Genomic DNA, 22072 nt, shown 5'->3' on the forward strand with positions numbered 1-22072 from the left:
ACCACCCACATATCACAACCACAATACATCCAATCGGTCATCCACAACATGAAAACGGCGAACTCGAATCCCAAACTTACGCCATACGTCGATGGCATGATCCTGTCAGTACCCGGAACTACTGATACAGCCTGTCCTGAATTGACGCAAATCTACCAACAAATCATCGGCGAAATAAGATACATCGCAGATGGCACCAGACCCGACATCTTCTTCATCACGAACCGTCTGGCACAAGCATCACACAATCCAACAAAACGACACTGGCAGCACCTCAAAAGACTAGTCCGGTACCTGCGAGCCACACCCGAGCTGGGCATCACCTACACCCCGCTTCCAAACGCGACGCACGCACCACTTCAAAACAATTACGAAAACCCGCTTCGCAAACCATCCTCTTGCCACACACGCCGACGCGGACTTCGCCAACGACATTTCCGATCGCAAATCCATCTCCGGTGCAGTACACACCCTCAACGGTGTACCGCTACTGTGGTCCTCAAACAAGCAATCCCTACAAGCGCTCAGTACATGTGAGGCTGAGTACATCTCGGCCACTCAAGCCGTGGAAGCCACAAAATGGCTACCGAGAATAATGCAGGAGCTCCAGCTTCTACCCAACACAGCAACACCGGTGCTCCCCCATGCACAATCGCAACCAACACCGCCCCTACCAGACGTCGCAAATTCATTCATCTCCGCCATCACTATTTACGCTCCCACCATCGCAATCGCAGCATCCAAATCACCCACATTCCAACGCAAGACATGCTTGTTGATATATTTTCGAAACCGCTTGATCGCCAACGATTCGAACAGCAACGAAACGCCCTTTGTATTTCCAACCCGCCGACAATCCCCAAACAACGCGCCATCGCAGTTACCAGTCGACAGGGAGGCTGTCAGTGCTAAGCACCTCTTATGACGACCGCACCGTGCGACACCGCTATATTACCAGTGCTAACACGTATACACGTAGCAGTTGGGCCAGCCGACGGCGCAGAATAGTATAAAAAGGAGTAGATCGGCGTAAACAAGAGACCAGAGGTTTACCGCTCTCACAGATAGCTCCGTTCGCGTCAGTACAGTACTGTACAAGTGGGGGTACCCATTTCTTGAACGCCTCACAAACATTTAAAAAAAAGTACTTTTCGTTGGAGTCTCAGAACAAAATCGGCGCCGAATTAGAGGTCTTAATGCCGTGTATCCGCACATATTCACCAATGAAGGATCCGCCAAGAGAAATCCGAGCAGAACTTGGCAGCTGCCAACACCTTGAACAGGCAAGCAACACCGAAAAGTGTACCCTAATGTTGAACGCCAGGCGCATATAATAGTGATTGAGAGCCCCAAATGTATTATTTTTAATGGCAACAACAAAATCAGATACACGTTCCTGGCCTCCCCACCGTGGTGGGGAGGAGTTCCTCTCAAAGAAGGCAAACACTCAGTCGGGATTTGCGCACGGTGACTACGGCGCCGGCGGCGGTGGAGGTTACGGCGGCAGTGGCGGCGGGTATGGAGGCGTCGGTGGCAGGTACGGAGGCGGCAGCGGCGGGTATGGAGGCGGCGGCGGTCGTGTAGGTGGCACCAACGCCGCCGATGGGTGTGGCAGTTAAGGGGCGGTGGTTCGAAGGCGTCGGCGGCAGGTACGGAGGCGGCGGCGGTGATGGAGGCTTGGCTCCAACTTGAAGAAGCTCGAGTGGAACGAAAGGCATTGGATCTCAAAGATGGTCTCGTACGCCCAGTTTCATCTCGAGGGAGAGGCCGCCATCAATCGAGAATTAAGGGCTCTCTTTCTCGCGACGGCACGGCGGACACTCATGTGGCTACGGTAACCGTCATAGATAAGCAGGACTTTTCGGTCGTTTGCCGTCAAAGTACGGCAATATTCTACAAAAGCCTGAGCCCATCTCTCAAAAATAAATTTGTCAACGCCTGCCAGTTCCCTTCTAGTGGTGATGCTTGAATGCAGGGGTAGCCAGTCAGCGAGGGATTCCACATGCTCAGTACCGTCAATTGTAATCACGCGGTAGGCCACTGATGCACTTTGGATAACGAAGGTTGGGGTACCAAAGTTTCCGCAGGCAAAAATGGCAGGAAGCAGAGTAACACGATGAACTTTTTTGAAAAAGGCAGACTTGCATTGTGACACCGCTCCTCTCGTACAGTACGCCTTGGCACGGATGCGCCCGTTGGCATCTCGATTCGGAGAACAGCCAGTTTCGTCGATGTTGCAAATTCTTGGGCTGTTGATATGAAAATTTTCAATGATGTCCTGCAGTTCGGCGAAGTGCGTTGTGAGGTTTTCTGCGTTGGTAGCACGGTATCGCAGGGCGTCTTGGCGTGAAGCCTTTCCAATCTTGATCGAATTGCGGTGACGGAATTCGAAGTTTCTCAAGCATTTCTTGCCAGGACGGCCGTCATTGAAGGTTAGTTTAGATCGGCGTTCGGGGGACATGTATTTGACGATGATTTCGACTGCATCAGCGAGGTCGGAGCGTCTGAGCGGTCGGGCTTGAGAAGCATACCGTTTCACGAGTTCGACAACAGTCGTTTCTTCCTCCTGAGTAAGGACGTTTCGCGAATCAAACCTTGACTCTGAGGTTTCGGAGTCCAAAAACTTTCGGAACTGGTATTGAAAGGTGTAGAGTGGGCGGCGTGCCATTTTGGCACCAGTGCAACGAAAACTTCCATCAATAACGGCATCGAATGCCTCATGTAGGCGACGTTTCTCGCGCTTCGTCCGACGGTCTTGTTTGGACATCTGAAGGCTTTGGTGGGTGAGGGATGTGAGGTGAGGAAGGTGGGAGGAGTCTCGTGTTCCGACCTGTGTGCAGAAACGGAAGCCTGTAACTGCATTTATATCTAGCTTCGAAAAGGCGGGAATATCCGAATTGAAGATTTCGGACCGACATAGACCGCCCAATCTGATTTTCAGGCCAGTGTGTCCTTGTAAGAAAGGCTTTCGGAGATATGGCAAGTTAAAGTTGAAATTTGGTTATGTGACCCAAAATGGTTAAAATGCTGATTATTGGAAATTTTTGGGGTGTTCAAATCTTGGGAGTGCTGTTCAAGAAATGGGTACCCCCTCTTGTACTTGTGCGGTATTGTACTCCCATGAAGGATGACTTATTAAAGCATAAAAATTGATATCTAATTCTTAATTCCTCCCTACTGTCTGTCCGACCGTGGCTTGTCCTCGGTCGAGGACAGCTTTTGCAAAAATATATAAATTAAGTTGAACATTTAATAAGCTACCTTCGACACTATTTCCTTACGTACTTGTTTTCGGCAATAGCATCTCGCAGAACGGCGAGATAGCAGAGCTTTGAATATGCAGAAAGATCATATTGAGAATGTAATGCAGATTAAGTACCTAGTTCCTGTTTCAGACTGGCGTTTTTGGTTTCGAAGTTATTTTACATGTGATTTTAAATTAAACTGGTTTAAAAAAGCTTTTTCCAAGCATTTCTAAAAACGACCAAGAAAAGCATAAACTTGTCACTGACCTATTTCCATCCAAACGTCAGAACTCGAGCACGGTAGTGGGGGCGGGGCATCTTTCTCCCTCTTCTCGTGAAAACGCAAGTCAAGAAAAAAAAATCCAAAACTAAATTCACATGAGCCCGTTGTCCTCATGCTAGCTGGTAAACCACGAAAGTAATTCCCTTGCCCGCGCGCTGTTTATCTTCTACTATCCTACAGTACCGAGTTACATGTCCGGAGCTTCGATTGTGTCCATGAATTGTAAACAAAAAGGAGCGTTCAAAACAGCCTACCTACCCCTCGAGGGGTACATACATCCAAACACTTTTTTTTCTCGATCACTCGGACCACACTCATCCATTCTCTGCCTCCACCCCTCGCTTCCCCCCCACCCCCTTGCCAAGCATCGCTCTAACAAAAACCTTCCCCCCCACAACCACCCGAAACCTCTTCAGCACCCTCCACTCACAAACCCCATCCTCATATTTAACCTCATGCAGGCCCCTGAATTCCCGACAACTCCCTCCGTACTTAACCACCTCGCAATCCACCCTACAAAAGCACACACAAATACATAGCGCTTTCTGTCAGCATTCTTCCTTTTCCCAAACCCCCACCGACAAAGCTATTTCCTCGTTACGTACCAAACTGAAAGTGTTGGCCAGAACAAAAGAATCCTCTCTCCCACCAACTGTCGTGCCACGCGCGCCGCGGCTTTTCCTTTCCCTTCTCCCACGTTCACCGTAACCACGCGTGCAACTTGGTCGAGACTTTTCCCTTTTCTCTTCATTCGGCGTCGGCGCATGCGTAGCCGCGCGCGTGCTAAAGCCGCCGTCGGTTCCGCCGACGTCGAGGATGATTGACACGAAGCGGATTGCGTCCGCGCTGGCTTATGCGAGGCCGTATGCGAGATTGGAGGCTGCGTTGCCTGCGCAGCCTGGGAGTCCGCATCTGAAGGTGTAGCGGTTGAATTACACACTCCCATTTATGGTTGGAGGATGCAGCTGTGCTCAATGGGAACCAAGGATGTCTCGGGTTGGCAAGATAAGAAAGTGGTCGGGAGAGGAATAACGGGAAGCAGAGGATGCGTATCTTCTTTTTATGGTGGGAGGATGCAGCTGTGCTCAATGGGAACCGAGGATGCCTCGGGTTGGCGAGAGGAGAAAGTGTTCGGGAGAGGAATAACGGGAAGCAGAGGATGCCTATCTTCTTTTAAAGGCTTGATATTCCAAGGGAAACAAATGTGAAAAGAAAGGCCCGTCTTTTGACGACAAATCTACACAGACAGCGATCATCGCAACTACAGATCAAGCGCAAAGGGCAGAGGATTCACGCTTCCACTGCACTTCCACTGCTGGCCCGGTTCCATCGCTCACCCCGTTAGAAAGTTGTTTTCTGAACATGGCCGCGGGCTAGTCGCTTTTCACGAGTTGTCGCGAAAGAGCTCCCGATCTTCAGTACACAGGTGATTTTATCATGACAATCATATCATTTTCTTGGCGAAAATGCACGTTTGGAACCGACGGACACTTCCATCCAAACTTCTCATCTTGGTCATTTGAAGGCCAAATTCTGAGAGTTGTGAGCAATCTATATACAGAGACCTGAATCTACGCTGGCCATAGTTGAGTGATGTGAACGTGCGTAGCTTAAAACCGTTTCGAATGGCCCATCCCTGCTGACCGTGTTGCCCCCTATGTGAGTCGCGTAACAATGTAGAAAAGGGCCAGTTTTCTTTTACGCCATAACCTATCCTGTTTTAAGCTACTGCACATTTACTTTGAGACTACTCCTGTCTAGACGACAAGTGACCTCATATGAGGCTACTTTTCAACTTAATTTTTCTCGACTTATGCTTGCTCGACAAGAGGGGAAGAGATACTCTCGCCATCGCAGTTGACTTCTGCGTTGCGGAAGGGTGGAGTTGGGTGAGATCTGCCCGTCTTTTCCAGCCATTTTTAGAAAGCCTAAACAAGAAGCCTTATTGACCAATCTAAAATCGTTATGTGTTGATATCTTCGAAACCAAAACGCCTGTTTAAAATTTCAAACGTGGATTGAAAACACTAGATTCTTAGTCTTTTTGTGTATCGATGTCAATAGTTGTTGACAACTATTGACATGCTGTTGACATCAACAGCTGCTTTCCCAATGTTTTGCAAGACGTTATTGGCGAGGGCATATACGTTAAAGAAATGGCGTCCAAGCTGACTTTATAAAGTTTCGATTTAATGTATATATTTTTGCAAAAAAAGCTGGCCTCACATGAGGCAAATCGCTTGTCGTCTCTAATGTCTATAGGACTGTTGTCCTCATATGAGGACACTATTCGACCTATTTTATTCTTGACTTGCGCTTCTTTGACATGAAAGAAAAAGACACCCTCGCCACCGTACTTGACTTCTGACTTGGGGACAAAAAAAACTTTGTGAGAATTGCATGTTCTTCCTGGATGTTTTTAGATATGTCTGGAAAAAAAGCATTTTAAACCACCTTAAAACCGCATGTAAAGTAACTTCGAAACCAAAAACGCCAGTTTAAAATAGCAACTTGGCACTCAATCTGCATTACATTCTTAATCTTTCTGCATACTCAAAGCTGCCATCCCGGTGGTGTTCTGCAAGATGTTATTGCCGAAAACAAGTGCGTTAAGGAAATAGTGTCCAAGATAGATGTTTAAAGCTTCAATTTAATTTATATATATTTGCAAAAAAAGAGCTGTCCCCTCAAGAACAAGCCCCGGTCGGATAGACACTACCTCTCGAGAGGTAGCTCTAGAGAGCTCTCTAGAGAGCACTGCCTCCGCTTGTAATTCTCGGACGAGGGCAATGTATATTAGTACATCTTGTTGAAGAATCAAATTGCGCAGTTTCTTATTTGTTCCAAAACAAAGGCTGGCGAAGAAAGACCTTAAGCGACCCTTAGTGCCTCGCTAGCAAGACGACAAAGCGATTTGCCTCATATGGGGCCAACTCTCTCCGCGAAAATATAGGCCTTAATTCGCAACTTTTGGAAGTCAATTTGGACACCATTGCTTAACATACCGGACTACGGTAATAACATCTTGCAGAATATTGGGATAGCAGTTTTCAAAACTACAAGAATGAGAATCTACTGGAGTTGAAACTATCAGTTGCGTTTCTACACGGAGGCTTTGGTTCCGAAGATATGAATATATGAAGTTTCAGGGTTGCTCAAAATAGCTTCCTTGCCTGGCAATTTTAAGAACGACCGGAAAGGACATCCAGATCTCAATGAAATCTACCCTTCCGCAATGCAGAAGTCAAGTACAGTGGCGAGGGTATCATTCTCCTTCTTATCGAGAAAGCACAAATACGGAAAAAAAACAAATTGAAAAGTAATCTCATATGAGGTTAGGTCACTTGTGATTCATACACAAGAAATCCACAAAGTCCAATTTGAAAGCACTGCGACCTGAAACTCAATATCCCGGCTGCGAGTTTCTGAGCATATTGGATGGCAGTAGAAATGGAAGCAGCATTCTAGAGCAATTTCAATGAGATAAATGAACCAACACAGTGAATTGCCTGATGTGAAGCAGTACTTGGCCGTAGTCCCTCGGTCAGTTTTGCTATCATACTTCGCATAGTCAAATACTTCCGTCATATTTGGTGAGAATGGGACCGTCGCCATCTTGTTCTTTCTTGAGAATATTTAGGCTCTCGACAGCTGCCATGTGTTTTGCCACTCGCCGGGTAGGTCCACTCGCACGAAAGACCTCCCTATTATTCACAAGAATTGCACATTCGGTTTCAATGCTGTTTTCCCCATTGTAGTACTTGTACGATGGACGAAGTTTATGCACCCTTTGTACATATTGAACCAATTCAGATACAGGATTATGTTTGAAGCTTTCAGGGTCACAGAATCTCCGCAACTCTTTGTGCATGAGAGCTAACACAATGTCCTTGACGCCGTCCAATTTCATGCCCTTGTCAATTACTACAGCACCAACGATGGCCTCTAATAGATCCCCGAGTACCTTTGGAACAGTCATTTGCTTGCAGACATCTTCACCGCTTCGTTCGTTTGCAAGAAGGTTTGCAAACTTTTTGATTTCAACTTCAAAAGGAGGACATTCAAACCAGAATCGTTCATGAATATTCAGTGACACGATCACGCGTGCGAACAAGTCATTGCTCAGTGCTGGGCCACGCAAAGCAGTCAGGTCTCCTGGACCCGCATCGGCATATTGATCGAACAGATGAGACAAAAGTAAGCATCCGATGATTGCATCTCCAAGGTATTCGTACCTCTGGTATGAGGGGCTGTGCCCATTTCGGAAGCTTCCGTGTGTCAATGCAACCACTAAGTGCCCCCTGTCGCGGAATTGGTACCCAATAATCTTTTCTACTTCTTCAATGTACACGGAATCTTTTCGATTATCTGAGGGTCCAAAGTCCGGGACTTTCACGAGAGCACCTTCGCTTTTTCTCCCGTCTTCAGAAATTCCCAAAACGCTGCATCCTCCAGGCAGGACCTTATGTTTGTCCATGAATACAGCTGCCGCCTCTATGCCTCCCTGAAGGTAATGTGCGCCTATCAACGCCTCAACGCAATCAGCCAGTACCTTCTGGGATATGGGAACTGATTTGTTCTGGTGAGTCCCCCAAAACCATGGCCATGATTTCGCTTTTTGGGTTACGCCTGAGAATGCTACGCAATCTTGAATTTTCATCTCGATCGCAAGATCAGCTAGCTTCTGATTACTGACCTCAATGTCCCTCTCGTCACTGAGAAACCCCTCACTGTCGAGAGGGTTGGCAACAAATGCGGCCATCGAAAACAGAACCTTCAACACAGCATCTCCGAGAAATTCTAAACGCTCGTGGGACAAGTCGACGTCATCCTTGGCGATATTGTTGATATTTGGTTGCAACGCTCGTGCAAACGATATGAAGCCCTCATCATCTGGACAGATGCGATTGCGTCGCCAGCAACTTCGGAGGGCTAAGAATGTTTGCCATTGCGGTAAAATGGAGGCAATGTAGCATGCAATTGGCGGGATAGGGATAATCCTGCACAGCTCGGGTGGCAGCATAAATGGTGACGCCGACAAACCACACATTCTGTCCAAAACAATATATCCTTCTATGAGGTTAAGCTCCTCATCCGGAACCTGCGTATCATGTTTTTTCAAAAAATAGTCCGCAAAGGTCTTGAAATTGGAATTTAAGAAACCTTGCGAAGAAGAACTAGCACGCAGATGCGTGCTGAATTCACCGCTGAGGTACACGCGGCCAAAGCTTTCATGATAGGAACATAGTAACGAGTGCTCTAGTCCTTGTTTGAGATGTTGTTCGTGGTCTGCAAACTCCAAAGGTCCACATCTCCACCCAAAACAGAGAAGCTTTTCAATGCTTGGCCAATCAATATCGAGTTCGGAACTGCTCTCACACTTCTTTAGGGGCAGAAGGAGGAATCCCGTCCTTTTGTTCTTGCTGTAATCCTTCTCGTAAAGCTCCATCGCCCCTGGAGAGCCAGGTGCTCTTCCACGAAGACAAAGTTGTAAGCTCCGAACATATTTGTAGGCCGTCTCTTGCATCTCTTCATTCCAAGGGATTCGTTTCTTAAATTGTAAGGAAATAAGGTCTTCCCCAGAGGGGCATCTCATGCTCTTCCAATCCTCTGGTGGGATGTCATTCTTCACCAGTATACCGAATTGGGGATCTGTACTTTGTGATAGAAATTTCAATTCATCAAGGCACTCGTCAACTTGAACACGAAACATAAGCATCTGCTGTCCCTCAACTTGCTCCTCGGAGACGCTTGTCGCTGCACGTCGTGTGTGGTCAGGGAGAAATTCCGCGTTGGCAGAAGAATTCCCTCGAACTACTCGTTCCGCATGTGGGAGATTTCTCAGGATAGCATTCTGTGGCCCCTCCTCGACGTGCTCAGCGGAAACAGGACCATGGGATACTCTATTGCACGGTGATTGTAACGCATCTGGGTGCGCAATACGGCACTTGCGTACCCTTCTGTCTCTCTTTGCCGACTTGGTCTGTTTTTCTCTATCACTCCTTCTTCTCCCTCGAACCGGAACGTTTGTATTCTGCCCGTTCGAAGTCTTCAAGATCTGTCGCACTCGTTTCTTCGTTTGTCTTTTCGGAAGAAGGAATTCATCCACCTCCCCTGCTTCGTACAACCGTGAGTAGACTTCGAGAGCCGCGGCGCGCTTCGCATTCAGTTCTGTTTCCTGTGGACTTATACAGACATCAGATCCTATTGAAACCGTAGCATGGAGCTTTACTTGACATGTAAATGCTCCAGTGCTCGTTCTTGTCAAGACGTATTCAGGCGTTGGAGCATCGCTGAACCCGGCAGCGGCAGCCTTCCCCTCGTTGTAACGATACAATAAATTCACAGCTTCAGTACCAGTAACCTGAGCTCGTGTCGTCCTTGAGTACAGCGTGTCTTCGGACAGCAGAGAACCTTTCACAAGTTCATTCCGATAGACCAAGCTATCACCATCCTGCGCTTTCTCCGAGCTTACAACCAAGCTCATCATTCTAGCACCTGCACGGGCTTTGGAGGCATCATTATAGGCCTCCTCGGAGCCGCGCTCCAAAAAGCTAATATATCGAGCACCTCTTTTTCTTGCCCGTCCCCTACGCTGTACATAACCTGACGGCGACATGATCACATCACACGCCACAACCAGTCGACAAGCTGGAACATCAAGACCTTCTTCAACGACGCTTGTGGCAACAAGAATACCGAAGAGTCCCCCTTGAAAATCCGAAAGTGTTGTCAGCAGCTTTGATTGAGACATACGGACTCGAGATGTGCTATTTTGCACCCCAACAGCAGACCTGGCGCTTAGCTCTGGACATTTCAAATCCTTAAACACTGAGTTGATCAACCACGCTAGCGCTACGGCTGTTACTCTCTCTTTCACAAACACGATGCATCGGAAAGTCTCTCTTAAATCTTTAGAATCCGCGGAAACTTCCAAATCCCCTCTGCATCTCATGTACTCGGAGAACAGAATGTCGAGAAGCATAGATACCCTGGAAGTGATTCCTCCTATCTTGATATCCTTTTCAGATGATTTTTGAAGTAGTGCATCAACAACATCTCCAGAACAAATGCCCTTCAGGGCACACAACTCTCTAGCGAAGTACGCTGCTGCTCGAAACCCCAGATTCCACAATAAGTAGTTTAGTGTGTTTCCTTCTTGTGGCTCGAGTTTTCCATCTGACAGGCGGGAATCTCGCACGGCGATCTGTGCATCACTCGGATGTTTCGAGTGGGCCGACGTGACTAATTCCATGACAGATGCCAACGATGGTGTCTCAAGTTCTGCCAACTCCTCTTCATTCAGTTCCATGTTCATCTCGCTTCCTTCAAACAATGCGATAAATTCCTCAGGTTTTGGAACCAATACTTCGACCTCTGACTGAGCTTCGGTGGACACTGTTACAACAGTGGCATCCAAAGTTGCCTCTAAGGCCAGAATAGCCTTCAGGCAGGGGTCGGACTTCTGAGAAGCAGCCTTTGCTTTAACTGGCGTTGCAGTCATCCCGAAGACACGGGGCCGTGGTTCTCCAGCGGGTAGTGTGTGGTAAAACTCCAAGAAGAGCCTGCGATATGGATGGTTCTTCGTGGCGTGATGCACTTCATCAAGAACCAAAACGGCTATGCTCCTGATGCCGACTAAGCCATGGCGAAGCAAGTTTAGGAAGACTTGTGCGGTCATAACGAGAACTCTTTTAGTTCTAAGGCTCCTTGCCCATTGAGAGGAAGACCAATCAACACATTTCTCCCCGTAATACATACCCACGTCAACATCTGCTCTCATAACAGATTGAACTACCTTTGCCTGCTGTGGAACAAGAGGAACCCGATGAACAAGAAAAACAGCAATCTTTTTCCCCTGACAGCCAAAGTCTGCAGCGCCAGAAGAAACAGAAACGCCACCGCTGACCCGATCATCGCATGCCTTAGGCGATATGTTCACTGGAGGAGGAGAAGGGCTCTGCCGACGGGTCCCAGGACGACGTTGCGGGGTCCGCAGCATTCCAGATGTTTTTTGCGAATTTGAACTACTTGACGACTGCATATCTGCTCCGGCTGCTCCAGCATGGTCAGGACTAGAGACTTGCAGTTCTGAAGTGCTCGACCAGGGCCCGTTGTCTGGGTCAAGAGTCCAATCTCTATCTGGTTCTTCTCGTCTGGAGACATATTGTTTGCACCTTGTATGTTTTGGTTGCTCTGAGTCAACCCAAGTGGAACTTTCCTTATGGTTATCTCCGATGACGTGTTGTTCATGACTCTTAATGTTTCCTATGGTGTAACCCAGATCAGAACTGCTGTCGCAGTCTTCATCACTCGCCTCAATACTGTATTGGATAGAGTCTTGGTCGTCGTCCTCATCAGGGTCGAATTTGGTGTTGTCCTCGTAGTCCTCGCCATCGGTATCGTTGTTGTCGTCATCACTGTCACCATACTCAAGGTCGTCAACTGATTCGTTGTCGTCTTCGGTGTCATGCAAGTCTTCATCCGCATTCATAGGAGATGCATTGATCTGGGCTTCGGTGTTTGCCAAGTCTTCAATGGTCTTTTTTATCAACAAGGCAGCCACTAGGGTCTTCCCAGAGCCTGTTTCCAAAAAAGCGATGACATTCTCCTTGCACGCCCGCCGAAAGAGTTCGAACTGGTAGCCGCGAGGGATTAGGTGGGGCGGTAAGTCCGAGCCAAAAGGGGCATCTTGTGTGTGAGAAGCGTTGACAGAGATAATGGGTTCCTTCTGCGGCATGGTTGCAAGACCTGCGGCCGTAGCGATAGACGTTAGAATCGGCAAAGGATGGTTCATAAGTGGTTGAGAAAAAGATTGCTTCTTATTCTTCTCAGGATTGCCTGTATTAGTGCGTCCGTACGGGGAGGTTTGCGGGTATTCTGCAACCGGCTGAGACATGCTTGTACCGGCAGTTGGCCTCAGAGGTGCGAAAGCGCAACGGTGTCAAAATACTCAAGGTCGGGAACGGTATGGAAAGGCAGCTGGCATGAAACGGACACGAGGCACAACTTATACGGCTAGAAACTTGGTCCACAAAGTGTGCAGGAAGAATGACGAGAGCATGACGCAGGAAGAGTTTGTGCTGGTTAAATAGGAGCGATGATGTGAGCGATTCTGCAGTGGTTGACTAAATAGGTACAGTAGGGAACAGTGTGTATGGTGCAATGCATCAATGATTGTACAAGAAAAAAGGTCGGCGGCGGAGAGATGACTTTACGCAAGCGCTTGTGGTGGAGCGGGGGAGCGCCAGCATATTAGCTACACGAGTGTCTTGGTGGAGTGGAGAGCGTGGGTTTGAGGGATCACAGAAGTTTAGACGTTTACAAAGGTATCTGAATTCGAACATAATCAAAGCTGATTGGATAGACAGCATCCCGCCATGGAGCAAACTGTTTGGTGGTTGGCCAAACATACCGTATACTGCACAGTTTAAAGTTTAAACTGTGCAGTACAGTATACGGTATGTGACGGTATCATACCGTTAAACTTTAAACGTCTGCACCCACGACTTGTTGCCCTCCGATTTGCTCTACACGTAACATGGAGACAGTCCATCCCATGACCCTTCGAGAACCACTGCTGTACAGTACTGCGGTTGATCTCCATTTGGTCCGAGCCCTGCCCGTTGCAAGCCCTCATCCTCATCTACAAGCCAAAATGACCAACGCTTTTATCGCCCTACCTTCCCTCAGCTTTTCTCATTCTCGGCGTTTCCCTGCGTCTTGCTCTCCAACCCGCCTACCTCGTTTCACCATGACGTCTAACGTCGAAAACCACAAGGTTCTCATGCTTTGCCTTGGCAATATTTGTCGCTCTCCCGCCGCAGAAGCAGTTATGAAGAATGTCGTCTCCCGTCGCGGGCTCGACGAAAGCTTTTTCGTCGATTCTTGTGGCACAGGAGGTGGTTCCCCAAATTGGTATCTAGAAGACGGTTTTTCGTATCATCAAGGCGACGAGGCAGATCCTCGCATGCGTGCTGCTGCCAGGAAACGCGGTCTGGACCTACTCAGCAAATCTCGTCCCTTGTGTAGAGCCGATTTCTATCACTTTGACCTTATCATTGCCATGGATGAAAGCAATATCGAATCGATCAACACCGCGAAGCAACATTGGAACGTTGCTGAAGATGCGCCGGCGAGGGTGGCCCTCATGTCTCGGTTCAGTCCTGACGACAATTTCCGTGGACGTGCTGTTCCAGACCCCTACTGGTCGGGGGAAAAGGGCTTTGAACTAGCCTTAGATTTGATTGAAGGTGCCTGCGAGGGATTGGTAGATGAGCTCATCGCCTCGGAAACAAAGTCGTAGCCATCAGGTCGGACTAGCTTGTTTAGTGAACCACACTCAAAGCCCTTCGCCGTCTACTTTCACCGCCCGCTGCCCTGTCTGATGTAATGTTTCTTTGGAGTTGTCACAAAAACGCAGAGGAGACTTTTTTTTTTCACTTTGGCCTTGATGATGGCGTCTCATTCCGGATACGATTGTGACTCATGTTTGTTATTGTCACGTTTTTGTCGTACTTCGTTCACGAGTCTATCTCGATCTATCTTTGCCTTTGCCACATGCTTGTCCGCAAGGGCATTGAAGAATTCTTGTTGTTCAGAACGGCCTTGCATTTCTGGTCTTGAAAATAGAGTGATTGCATTGTGTTCGCTGAGGGCATCCCCTAGAGTGGAAATGGCCTGTGCAACAAGTTCAAGTGTCCCGCAGTTTGGCGATAGTATCTCAAACTTTTCTGCTCTGTGATTTTTCGATACTCTCTGACCTCTAAACTCTTGTTCAGCGCGTCTCTTTCCCAACGTTCGACCGGCGAAGCCTCTACGGCCGCCAGGTTGTTGGGAACTCCTTTTCTCGGCACGGTGGGTATTAGGAGCCGCTTGGGACAGTGGCGTAATTGATGACATTCCGTTCCCGACAGGATTCATTGAGAGCGCAGCGGATGCCAGGGTGCGCATCGGGGTGCCCCCTGACTGAAGGTTGCGAGGGCTCGGAATACTGTATCCCGAGTTGCCGCAGTCCATTCCCCTGGACTGGGGTTGAGGGCTAGGTTTTACGTCGGTTTCTTCGACATGGCCTTCATTAGGGCTTGTTGGTATGGGCCAGTTGGCCGGGGCAAACCGCTTGCAGCTACTGAGCACACGCCAAGCTTCAAACAGCTTCCATTCGGTTACTTCGGACTTGACACTGTCAAAGTCTAGGTTTCCAGAAATTGCCTGGAGATGTTTACCGACGGTTGCTCGAAGAATTAAATCACGAGATGTGATACCCTGGCGCAAAGCTTGTTCCGCAACATCGGAAAGAGCTATGTTAAAGTTGTTGACATCTTCGCTAATGGCATCAAACTGCGTCTTTACAGCCGTCTGAGAGCGGGAGGTCCATCTCCCTTCGAGGACGTCTGGATCTGAGGGTGCGAGTTCGGTGAAGCGCCGGTAAAGGTCATTGACGAAGGCCTTACTGCTTTGCTCGCGGGTGGACGAGGTGTGCTCCGAAGCATGTATCCATGCGTTTGCGACAGCTTGTGACTCCTCGCGGGACCACGACTTACCGCGTCCCATTTACGCTTCTGGTGGACCTGAAGGTCGGACACAGAATGACACCTGAAATCCAAAGGAACGAGTGAGGATTGAAATTGTGGTGCTCGGTCAGAATGGTGAAGAATAGGTGTGGTCGTGGCGAGAAAGAGAACGGTGAGCGGGCCACATTGAGGTAGTGTTATAAAGAGCTGAGGTCGATAGTGCTATGAGGGTTGCGGCCGTGACCGTTTTACATGATTAGCTCTGGGCGAGTGTTTCAGGCTAGGGTAGCAGGATAACGCACAAGCGCTGGAAAAATTCAAACCTTAAAAATTTGGAAAATATAGTCTATGAGAAGATATGTTATGTTCGCACATATCCATCACACATCGTAATTTACTGTACGCTATCCGAGTTTCCCATTCCCATTCCGCCTTTTCCATGGGCCACTGTGTAATGTGCTGCTTGCTCATTCCAATCCCCTTCGTATGCTTTTATTCAATGCACATGTGCAATCCCCCGCTATTTTACAATTTTACATTAGCAAAATACTGTATACTGTTACCCAAGGGTACTGTACTTCTGTACACCGCAGTATCAATCACCGAACAGATCACCACTGCTGCGATAGTGCATCCGTATCTTTAACCTCGTTCGCAGTGCCTTGTCTGGAAATTCCACATCATCCTAAAAGACACGTGTACATATATCCCCCAAAAAAATCAAAGATCATATACGTGTACACCTGTCGGGGCTGTATAAAATAGGCATAGCGTGAAACTGTCAAAAAGTGCGCAGTCACGGCCATGCACTACTGCAACATCGTACCTCTTGCACAGTAAAATGTTTATATGTAAGTTTTTCAAAAGCTTGTCGCGTCGTACAGTAACCGTGGCCTTTCTGAATAGCCGGATCTGGTCACAGCTCTACACGTACAGTACAGTGCAGTGAGCATCTGCCGTATAGCGCTGTGCTACAGTATGGCACATCTGTAGATCGCTCGCTGTCCAGCACGGAGTGACCTTTGCCGCTTGGTTTACATTCGGCCCATTCAAGCTTTCCGTCAGACGATCTGCGACTTGTTCATGACCTGCACTTGGAGATCTACTTTACCCTCCTGGCTCTTTGGCTGTTTAATGCCGTAGTGGATGGGCGACACAGTGTTAGACGCAATAACTTCGCCCGAGAGCAGCTCAGGGAATGAAGAGCCACGTCCCAGTCTTTCACGGCCCAAAAGCAACCGAGTCTTGCACAACCGCCGAAGCCCCAAGGGCTTGAGGCGAAAAAAGCGTTGGAAGCGTAGATTTGCTAGCCGTCTCAAACAGCTTTCCCCACTCTACTTGTCCTCGCAAGACGTAAACCGGACATCCGCTGCGTCGTATGCCGCCCTTTTGGAAGCCCACGTGCAGCCGTCATCCACTGCACTCGCGCATCCTCGTGTGAAGGACCAGGTAAGGGAGGCCTTCAGAAACCTTCCCAGACCCTCCCAGGTAGTTCCAGATCTTGATGCTGGAAGCGCGTCAGATGCTGGGTTTGGGAAAGATTTAAAAGAGTCGCATAGACGCAGAGTCAAGTCAACGGAAATTATCATTCAATATCTCAACCGCGATGGAACTCAGGACCCCGTCCCGCCGTGGGCTCATGACATCAACGGTCTCAAACGCTACACACGTTACATGTTCCCGCCGCCAGAGGATCAAAATATAGAAGCTCCACGGGTGCTACCTGCATTCCTTTCCAAGTCGTATCGCGGGTCACTGTTGAGAACTTACAAGGTTGGCGCTAGATCGCGGAGAACGAAGAACAAAGGAAATCCATCGAAGGGGATCACAAATTTTCATGACGATTTACCTTGCGCTACTTCCTCGGATCCAGGCTCTGTCGCAGATTACGAGTATTGGGCCACTACCACTGATTCGGAACTCGAGGCTCTTTCCCCACCACTGATCCAGCAGACTAAAGTACTTCAATCTGCGAATAGCGATCTAGGAAAATCAAACAAAGAACTTTTGCAAGAAGTTCTAGCTGAGCATGCATCCGATTCATCCAAAACCGAGAACAGTGATTCGAGCACATCGAGTGTGCCACCTGCAAGTAGCCAGACACCACCTGAGCCCGTAGAAGAGCTACCTCGGCAAGAGGAAGGGGCAGATCATCTTAGCGAGTTGTTCAAGATGGTAGAAGAGAACCCCAACACTCTCTTTGGTGCTCAGACAGTGCCGGAAGAAGAGTCGATTGACATCAGAAGGGAAGAAAAATCTACTTCAGAAAAAGAGAATAGGAGTAAGAAGCAAGTCAGAATTGACCATGATTCTAATCTATCACCTTTTGACAAAGAGAGAAAGAAGGCGGAAGAGTTTTGTAACGCCTCAGTTGTTGGAACAAGGTCTATTAATATACAGCAGGTGGAGATCTTAAAAATGCAGACAAGTGTAACAGGCGCAAAGCCTGTTGAGCTGGCGGACGCAAACATGAAAACGAACGGGTACGATGCCTCCTCCAAATCATTGCGAATGATGCAGAAAATGGGGTTTAAGGGTCGATTGGGGGCAAAAGAAGACGGTATACTTGAGCCGATCAAACCCAGAACAACAGATGGCCGTCTTGGCCTTGGTTTGCGATCGGAGCGCGATGTTCAAATGGGGAAGCCTGCTGCTGTGTTCCCATCAAAGTTTAAAGGAAAGAATGCTCATGCCCCTGTTGTAGATCCCGATAAATCTCCGGTGATTGCTGATGACTTCGCAAAACCGCTTGCAAAGCGAAAATCAGGGCCGGCAGGTCTGACGGAAAATGCACCACACTCCATAGTAGATTTGGATGGTTCTAATCATAACAAGAGGCTGAAGCGCGGTGCAGTGCTTGAAGTGGAAAAATATGCAAGTGACCAATCCTACGTCGATAATGGCCGCCGTGCGGTCCTGATTGATATGGACGCCTTAATGAGAAACAGCCTTGAGAGGCGCTTGCAAGCGTTTCGAAAGTTGGTAGAGTCGGTTGAAGTCTTGGCAAACGACTTCGACCTATCCGGGTTTCTGGAACAGCAGGAACAAGACCTGTCTGACAATGACTACATTGCAAGGCTTATTAAGGCTGCTGGCTTGGGCCCCTCTGACTCATTGATGACACGGCTTCACGACGACTTAGACGCTGCGTATCGGAGCGGAAGCGATCCAGAGTGGAACGGGGAGGTCCTCCGAACCTTGAAGCAATATTGTAAGACAGTCAGCTACGGTTTGTTGCACCGGGGAAGTCGCGGTAGAATGAATCGTGAAATGACATCGCTAGGAACCGCACACCAGTTCCTCAATCGTTCCCGGGTGACTGTAAAGAACGAAGACGAATGGCCATACATAATGACATGGCAAGATTTACTATGTCGGATTGGAGTTCGGGCACAACAAGCGGTGCTTCTCGTAAGAGTTCAGCAATGGACTAGCCAGACGTGCCTCGGTGGAGTTGTTGCATCATCAGTCTTGGGGGCTCGTTCGCTGCTCCTGTCAGAAGCCGATAGTAGTGTTAGTATGGAGCTATTCGAATGTAATCCACGGTGCGAGATCATATCTGCCGAAGTCGGTCGCAACCATGAACGACTTTTTGCTCAAATTTGCGAAAAGGAAGGAGGTATGTTCACAAAGCGTAATGTGTTGGCATTGTATTCTTCAGATGGTTTGTGGTATGCAGGACGGGAAGAATTCGGAGGAACGCATGGAGTCGGAAAAGCGTGTGAGTCCTCACTCATTGCGTTCTTTGGATACGGAAAGAGGGAATGGGTGCAGAACGACTGCGTCTTGGAATTATCAAAGGAGCACTATCACAAGATGCGTGATGCTAGATTTGCAGGCATTCTCGACCCTGCTGATGTGGAAGATTTATGACTGTGGATGAAAAAGCAGTTGCGCAGTAGAATGCAGGCCAGCGCTGCCATACGGGGTCTTCATACATTTTTTATGTGTCGTTTGATATTGCTTTATATTTGTTCAGGATAAAGATTTAATGTAAAAGTGTGTATACTTGCAGCGAGCGTATCTTCTCACAGATGTGCGACGCCAGTTCCAGACAGAAGCAACGCCTATTTGTCACCAGCGATGATAAGGAAATGACAACTGCACAAGAAGATATCGAAGAACTGCCTCGCTTCTTAATTTCAGTGAAAAGAACGGCGGTAGTGCGTCATCAACGTGCCTCGAGACAGCGTTTTGTGTCACTGCATGGGTGGCCGGAACCCTGATGTTAATGTCAGGACCTGTTTCGCTTAGTCAATCTCTGCCCGACCATGGTCGAACTTCAACGTAGAAAACATCACTGAAAGTGGTCAGACGCAACAGCTCACATCAGTCAATTATCCGAGAAAATGCTTTAGTACAGACACCCACATGGTCTATTCTTTGGGTAATTGCTTCTGAACGTTCAATTGCAAGGGGAAAAGGAAAGTGATTCATGCCAGTTCGGCAAAACCCCATTGTGTTTGATGGTATCTTCACTCAAAATATTTGGAGACGACAACATCCCATTTGTGCGAATCTGATTTTGCTCCAAGTCATGGGTGCTTTCAAGCTTCGAGGAATGACGCAGCTGCGGAGGGTAATTTGAGCATCAGCTAAAATTATCCTCCGCAGCTGTACGAGTAAGACTCCATGCACAAGCATTACTGAGTTTTGGAGGCCTTCCCGGGCTCGTTTTGCTACCGTACACGGCTCCCTGCTTCAGAAAGGATGGAAAACTTGTTTAGAACGTTTCAGCTCCATATCTATGATTGCAACTGACCAACAGTTCGAATGATGAGCCAAAACTTGCCTTTTCTCAAAGTTTGTGTTACTCTTTTTTGGAGGAATACTGGAGGTGAAACTGCTTCTCAGTATCCTTGTAGATGAACTCCGCAGCTTGACCCGGTTCATAGGAACAGCGGGGACGCTTTCGGCGTCCCTTTTCTCAAGCAGTGTTGCAGTCTTTTTGAAGTACAAAGAGTTTCCTCAAGCTGTACAGTTTAAACCCCAATATGTGCTATATTTTTTACCACCACGGTATTGCCCTGATGTGCGTATCGTACGGTATATTAGTACAATACAGTGCACGAAAAAACTAAAGAGCACCCCCAATTGTTGAACGAATTCCCGTGAAAAATGTTCCGTTCAAAACAAAAAACTTCCCGCAGACCGTTATTTTGCAAATCATATAAAAGTAACGAACTTTCACATCGCCTTAATTATTTCGAAAAATAGGATCACTTCGGCTACTGTAGAGGGTGCAAAATCTATAGATCACAAGCCCGTTACACTATAGAAATAGGATATAAAGAACTTTTGTTGCCATTAGCATTGCTCTTTTCCTCCTTCTCGACATAGACGAGACATAAATAAGACCCAATGCAACCACAATATGCCAAAAGGGAAAAAATTGACCCCTTTTCAACAAGGTCAAGTCCTTGCCTTGCACAATGAAAATGTTTCTTAAAAAGAAATTGCTCGACGGGTGAGGAAGTCCCGCAAAGCCATCCAAACCATTTTAAAAGGACCCCAGGTGTACAACGAAAAGCACGCCGGTGGGCGTCCGCCCAAAATGACCCCTGCAGAGTCTCGTCGGCTTCTGCGTGAGGCCTCGAAGGGGGAAAAAAGTGCTGAAACATTACGAAGGGAGCTAGAATTGCCGGTTTCTAAGGGCCGGGTACAGCAGATTTTATCAACGAGCCCTCTCCTACAGTGTCAGAAGGCAAAAATAGCGCCTCCATTGACTCCAAGGCATAGAACAGTGCGTGTAAAGTGGGAAAAGGAAAGAGCAGGGTGAAACATGCAGAAATGGGGACAGGTCATCTTTTCAGACGAAAAGAAATTCAATTTTGATGGTCCTGACGGGCTCTCCTACTACTGGCACGACTTGCGAAAGGAGGGAAAGGTTTTGTCTCGTCGACAGATGGGAGGTGGCTCTTTAGTGATATGGGGGGCATTTTCTGAACTTGGTACTTCAAATTTAGCGATAATTGCTGGTATGCAGAACTCTAGCAAGTACACTACGACGCTTGCTAACTATTTGCCACCTTTTGCAGAAATGATACATGGCAATGGATGGGTATTTCAGCAGGATAATGACTCTTTCCATAGGTCTCAGGAAACGGAGGCATGGATTATTGCTAACAATATTAACGTAATGAGCTGGCCCGCGCCAAGTCCCAACCTCAATCCCATTGAGAACGTTTGGGGAGTGCTCGCGCGGGATTTCTATGCTGGTTGTCGTCAATATAACACAGTTGACGATCTAAAACTGCAGTTCTTGAAGAATGGTCGAAATTGGACCGTAAGTATCTGTATGGGCTTGTGAAGAGCATGCACAAGCGCTGCTTAGATGTCATCGAAGCTGGCGCCGGTAAGACATCGTACTAGCCACTTGTAATCCTTCCGTTGGTGCGCTTTTTGTTTCAATACTTTATAGTTCTTACACCCTCTACAGTAGCCGAAGTGGAGATATATTTCAAAATAATGAAGGGATCGATGCGAAATTTTGCTATTTTAGATGCAACATAGAATCAATGCCTTTGAGCAGTTTTTCCATTTGAATGGAACTTTGGGCACCCCAATGCATTCACCATTTGGGGGTGCTCTTTAGTTTTTTCGTGCACTGTAGTAGGTCTTTCCGCCAGTTATAGGGTATCTGGCCAAATACCGAATGGTTCATGAAAAACTTACACTTTTGGTATGATCGCAGGATGTCAGGGCAGCATACTGTGAATTCGACCAAAGACCGCAACGTATAGCAAATCATTGTAATATTTTCCAAAACCCATCATAGAAAAACAACTGAGAAAGCATTCACTGTAATACTTGGTAGTGCTCAGAAATCCAAGTCCTCAGTCTCAAACATGGCGTCATCTTGGGTTCCTGCGTGAAAACTGATGTCCATTATAGCCTTACGCTTCTGTCTGTACTTGGCCTGTACCCGCTTGCTCTTCTCAACCCGGTCGTTCCCAAGCGTGTATCTTCGATTTTTCACATGCCTGTAAAGATTCAGATCAGCTCCCCGTAGTGGGTACCAGCGGTGCATGT

The 22072-nt window shown here is 47.8% G+C and overlaps 7 protein-coding genes; 4 read left to right on the forward strand and 3 right to left on the reverse strand.

Moving 5' to 3' along the window:
- The first annotated feature begins 579 nt into the window (after positions 1–579).
- On the forward strand, positions 580–912 carry CHC_T00003178001 (hypothetical protein). Its single transcript, XM_005714306.1, has one exon. The coding sequence runs from the start codon at positions 580–582 to the stop codon at positions 910–912; it is 333 nt and encodes a 110-aa protein (XP_005714363.1).
- A 48-nt stretch (positions 913–960) lies between these two features.
- Positions 961–1134, reverse strand: CHC_T00003179001 (hypothetical protein). The gene has a single exon (XM_005714307.1). The coding sequence runs from the start codon at positions 1132–1134 to the stop codon at positions 961–963; it is 174 nt and encodes a 57-aa protein (XP_005714364.1).
- Positions 1135–1367: 233 nt separating this feature from the next.
- Positions 1368–1619, forward strand: CHC_T00003180001 (hypothetical protein). The gene has a single exon (XM_005714308.1). It carries the CDS (start codon positions 1368–1370, stop codon positions 1617–1619), a length of 252 nt encoding a protein of 83 aa, XP_005714365.1.
- Positions 1620–1669: 50 nt separating this feature from the next.
- CHC_T00003181001 (hypothetical protein) lies at positions 1670–1969 on the forward strand. The gene has a single exon (XM_005714309.1). The coding sequence runs from the start codon at positions 1670–1672 to the stop codon at positions 1967–1969; it is 300 nt and encodes a 99-aa protein (XP_005714366.1).
- A 4554-nt stretch (positions 1970–6523) lies between these two features.
- On the reverse strand, positions 6524–12426 carry CHC_T00003182001 (hypothetical protein). XM_005714310.1 is given in 2 exon segments: positions 6524–7098; positions 7099–12426. 1 exon segment carries the CDS (start codon positions 12424–12426, stop codon positions 7099–7101), a length of 5328 nt encoding a protein of 1775 aa, XP_005714367.1. The 3' UTR covers positions 6524–7098.
- A 406-nt stretch (positions 12427–12832) lies between these two features.
- Positions 12833–15080, reverse strand: CHC_T00003183001 (hypothetical protein). XM_005714311.1 is given in 2 exon segments: positions 12833–13991; positions 13992–15080. 1 exon segment carries the CDS (start codon positions 15078–15080, stop codon positions 13992–13994), a length of 1089 nt encoding a protein of 362 aa, XP_005714368.1. The 3' UTR covers positions 12833–13991.
- Positions 15081–16186: 1106 nt separating this feature from the next.
- On the forward strand, positions 16187–18913 carry CHC_T00003184001 (hypothetical protein). Its single transcript, XM_005714312.1, has one exon. It carries the CDS (start codon positions 16187–16189, stop codon positions 18911–18913), a length of 2727 nt encoding a protein of 908 aa, XP_005714369.1.
- The last annotated feature ends 3159 nt before the right edge of the window (positions 18914–22072 follow it).

Source organism: Chondrus crispus, genomic scaffold (assembly GCF_000350225.1).
Source record: "Chondrus crispus Stackhouse genomic scaffold, scaffold_178, whole genome shotgun sequence".
NCBI lineage: Eukaryota > Rhodophyta > Florideophyceae > Gigartinales > Gigartinaceae > Chondrus > Chondrus crispus.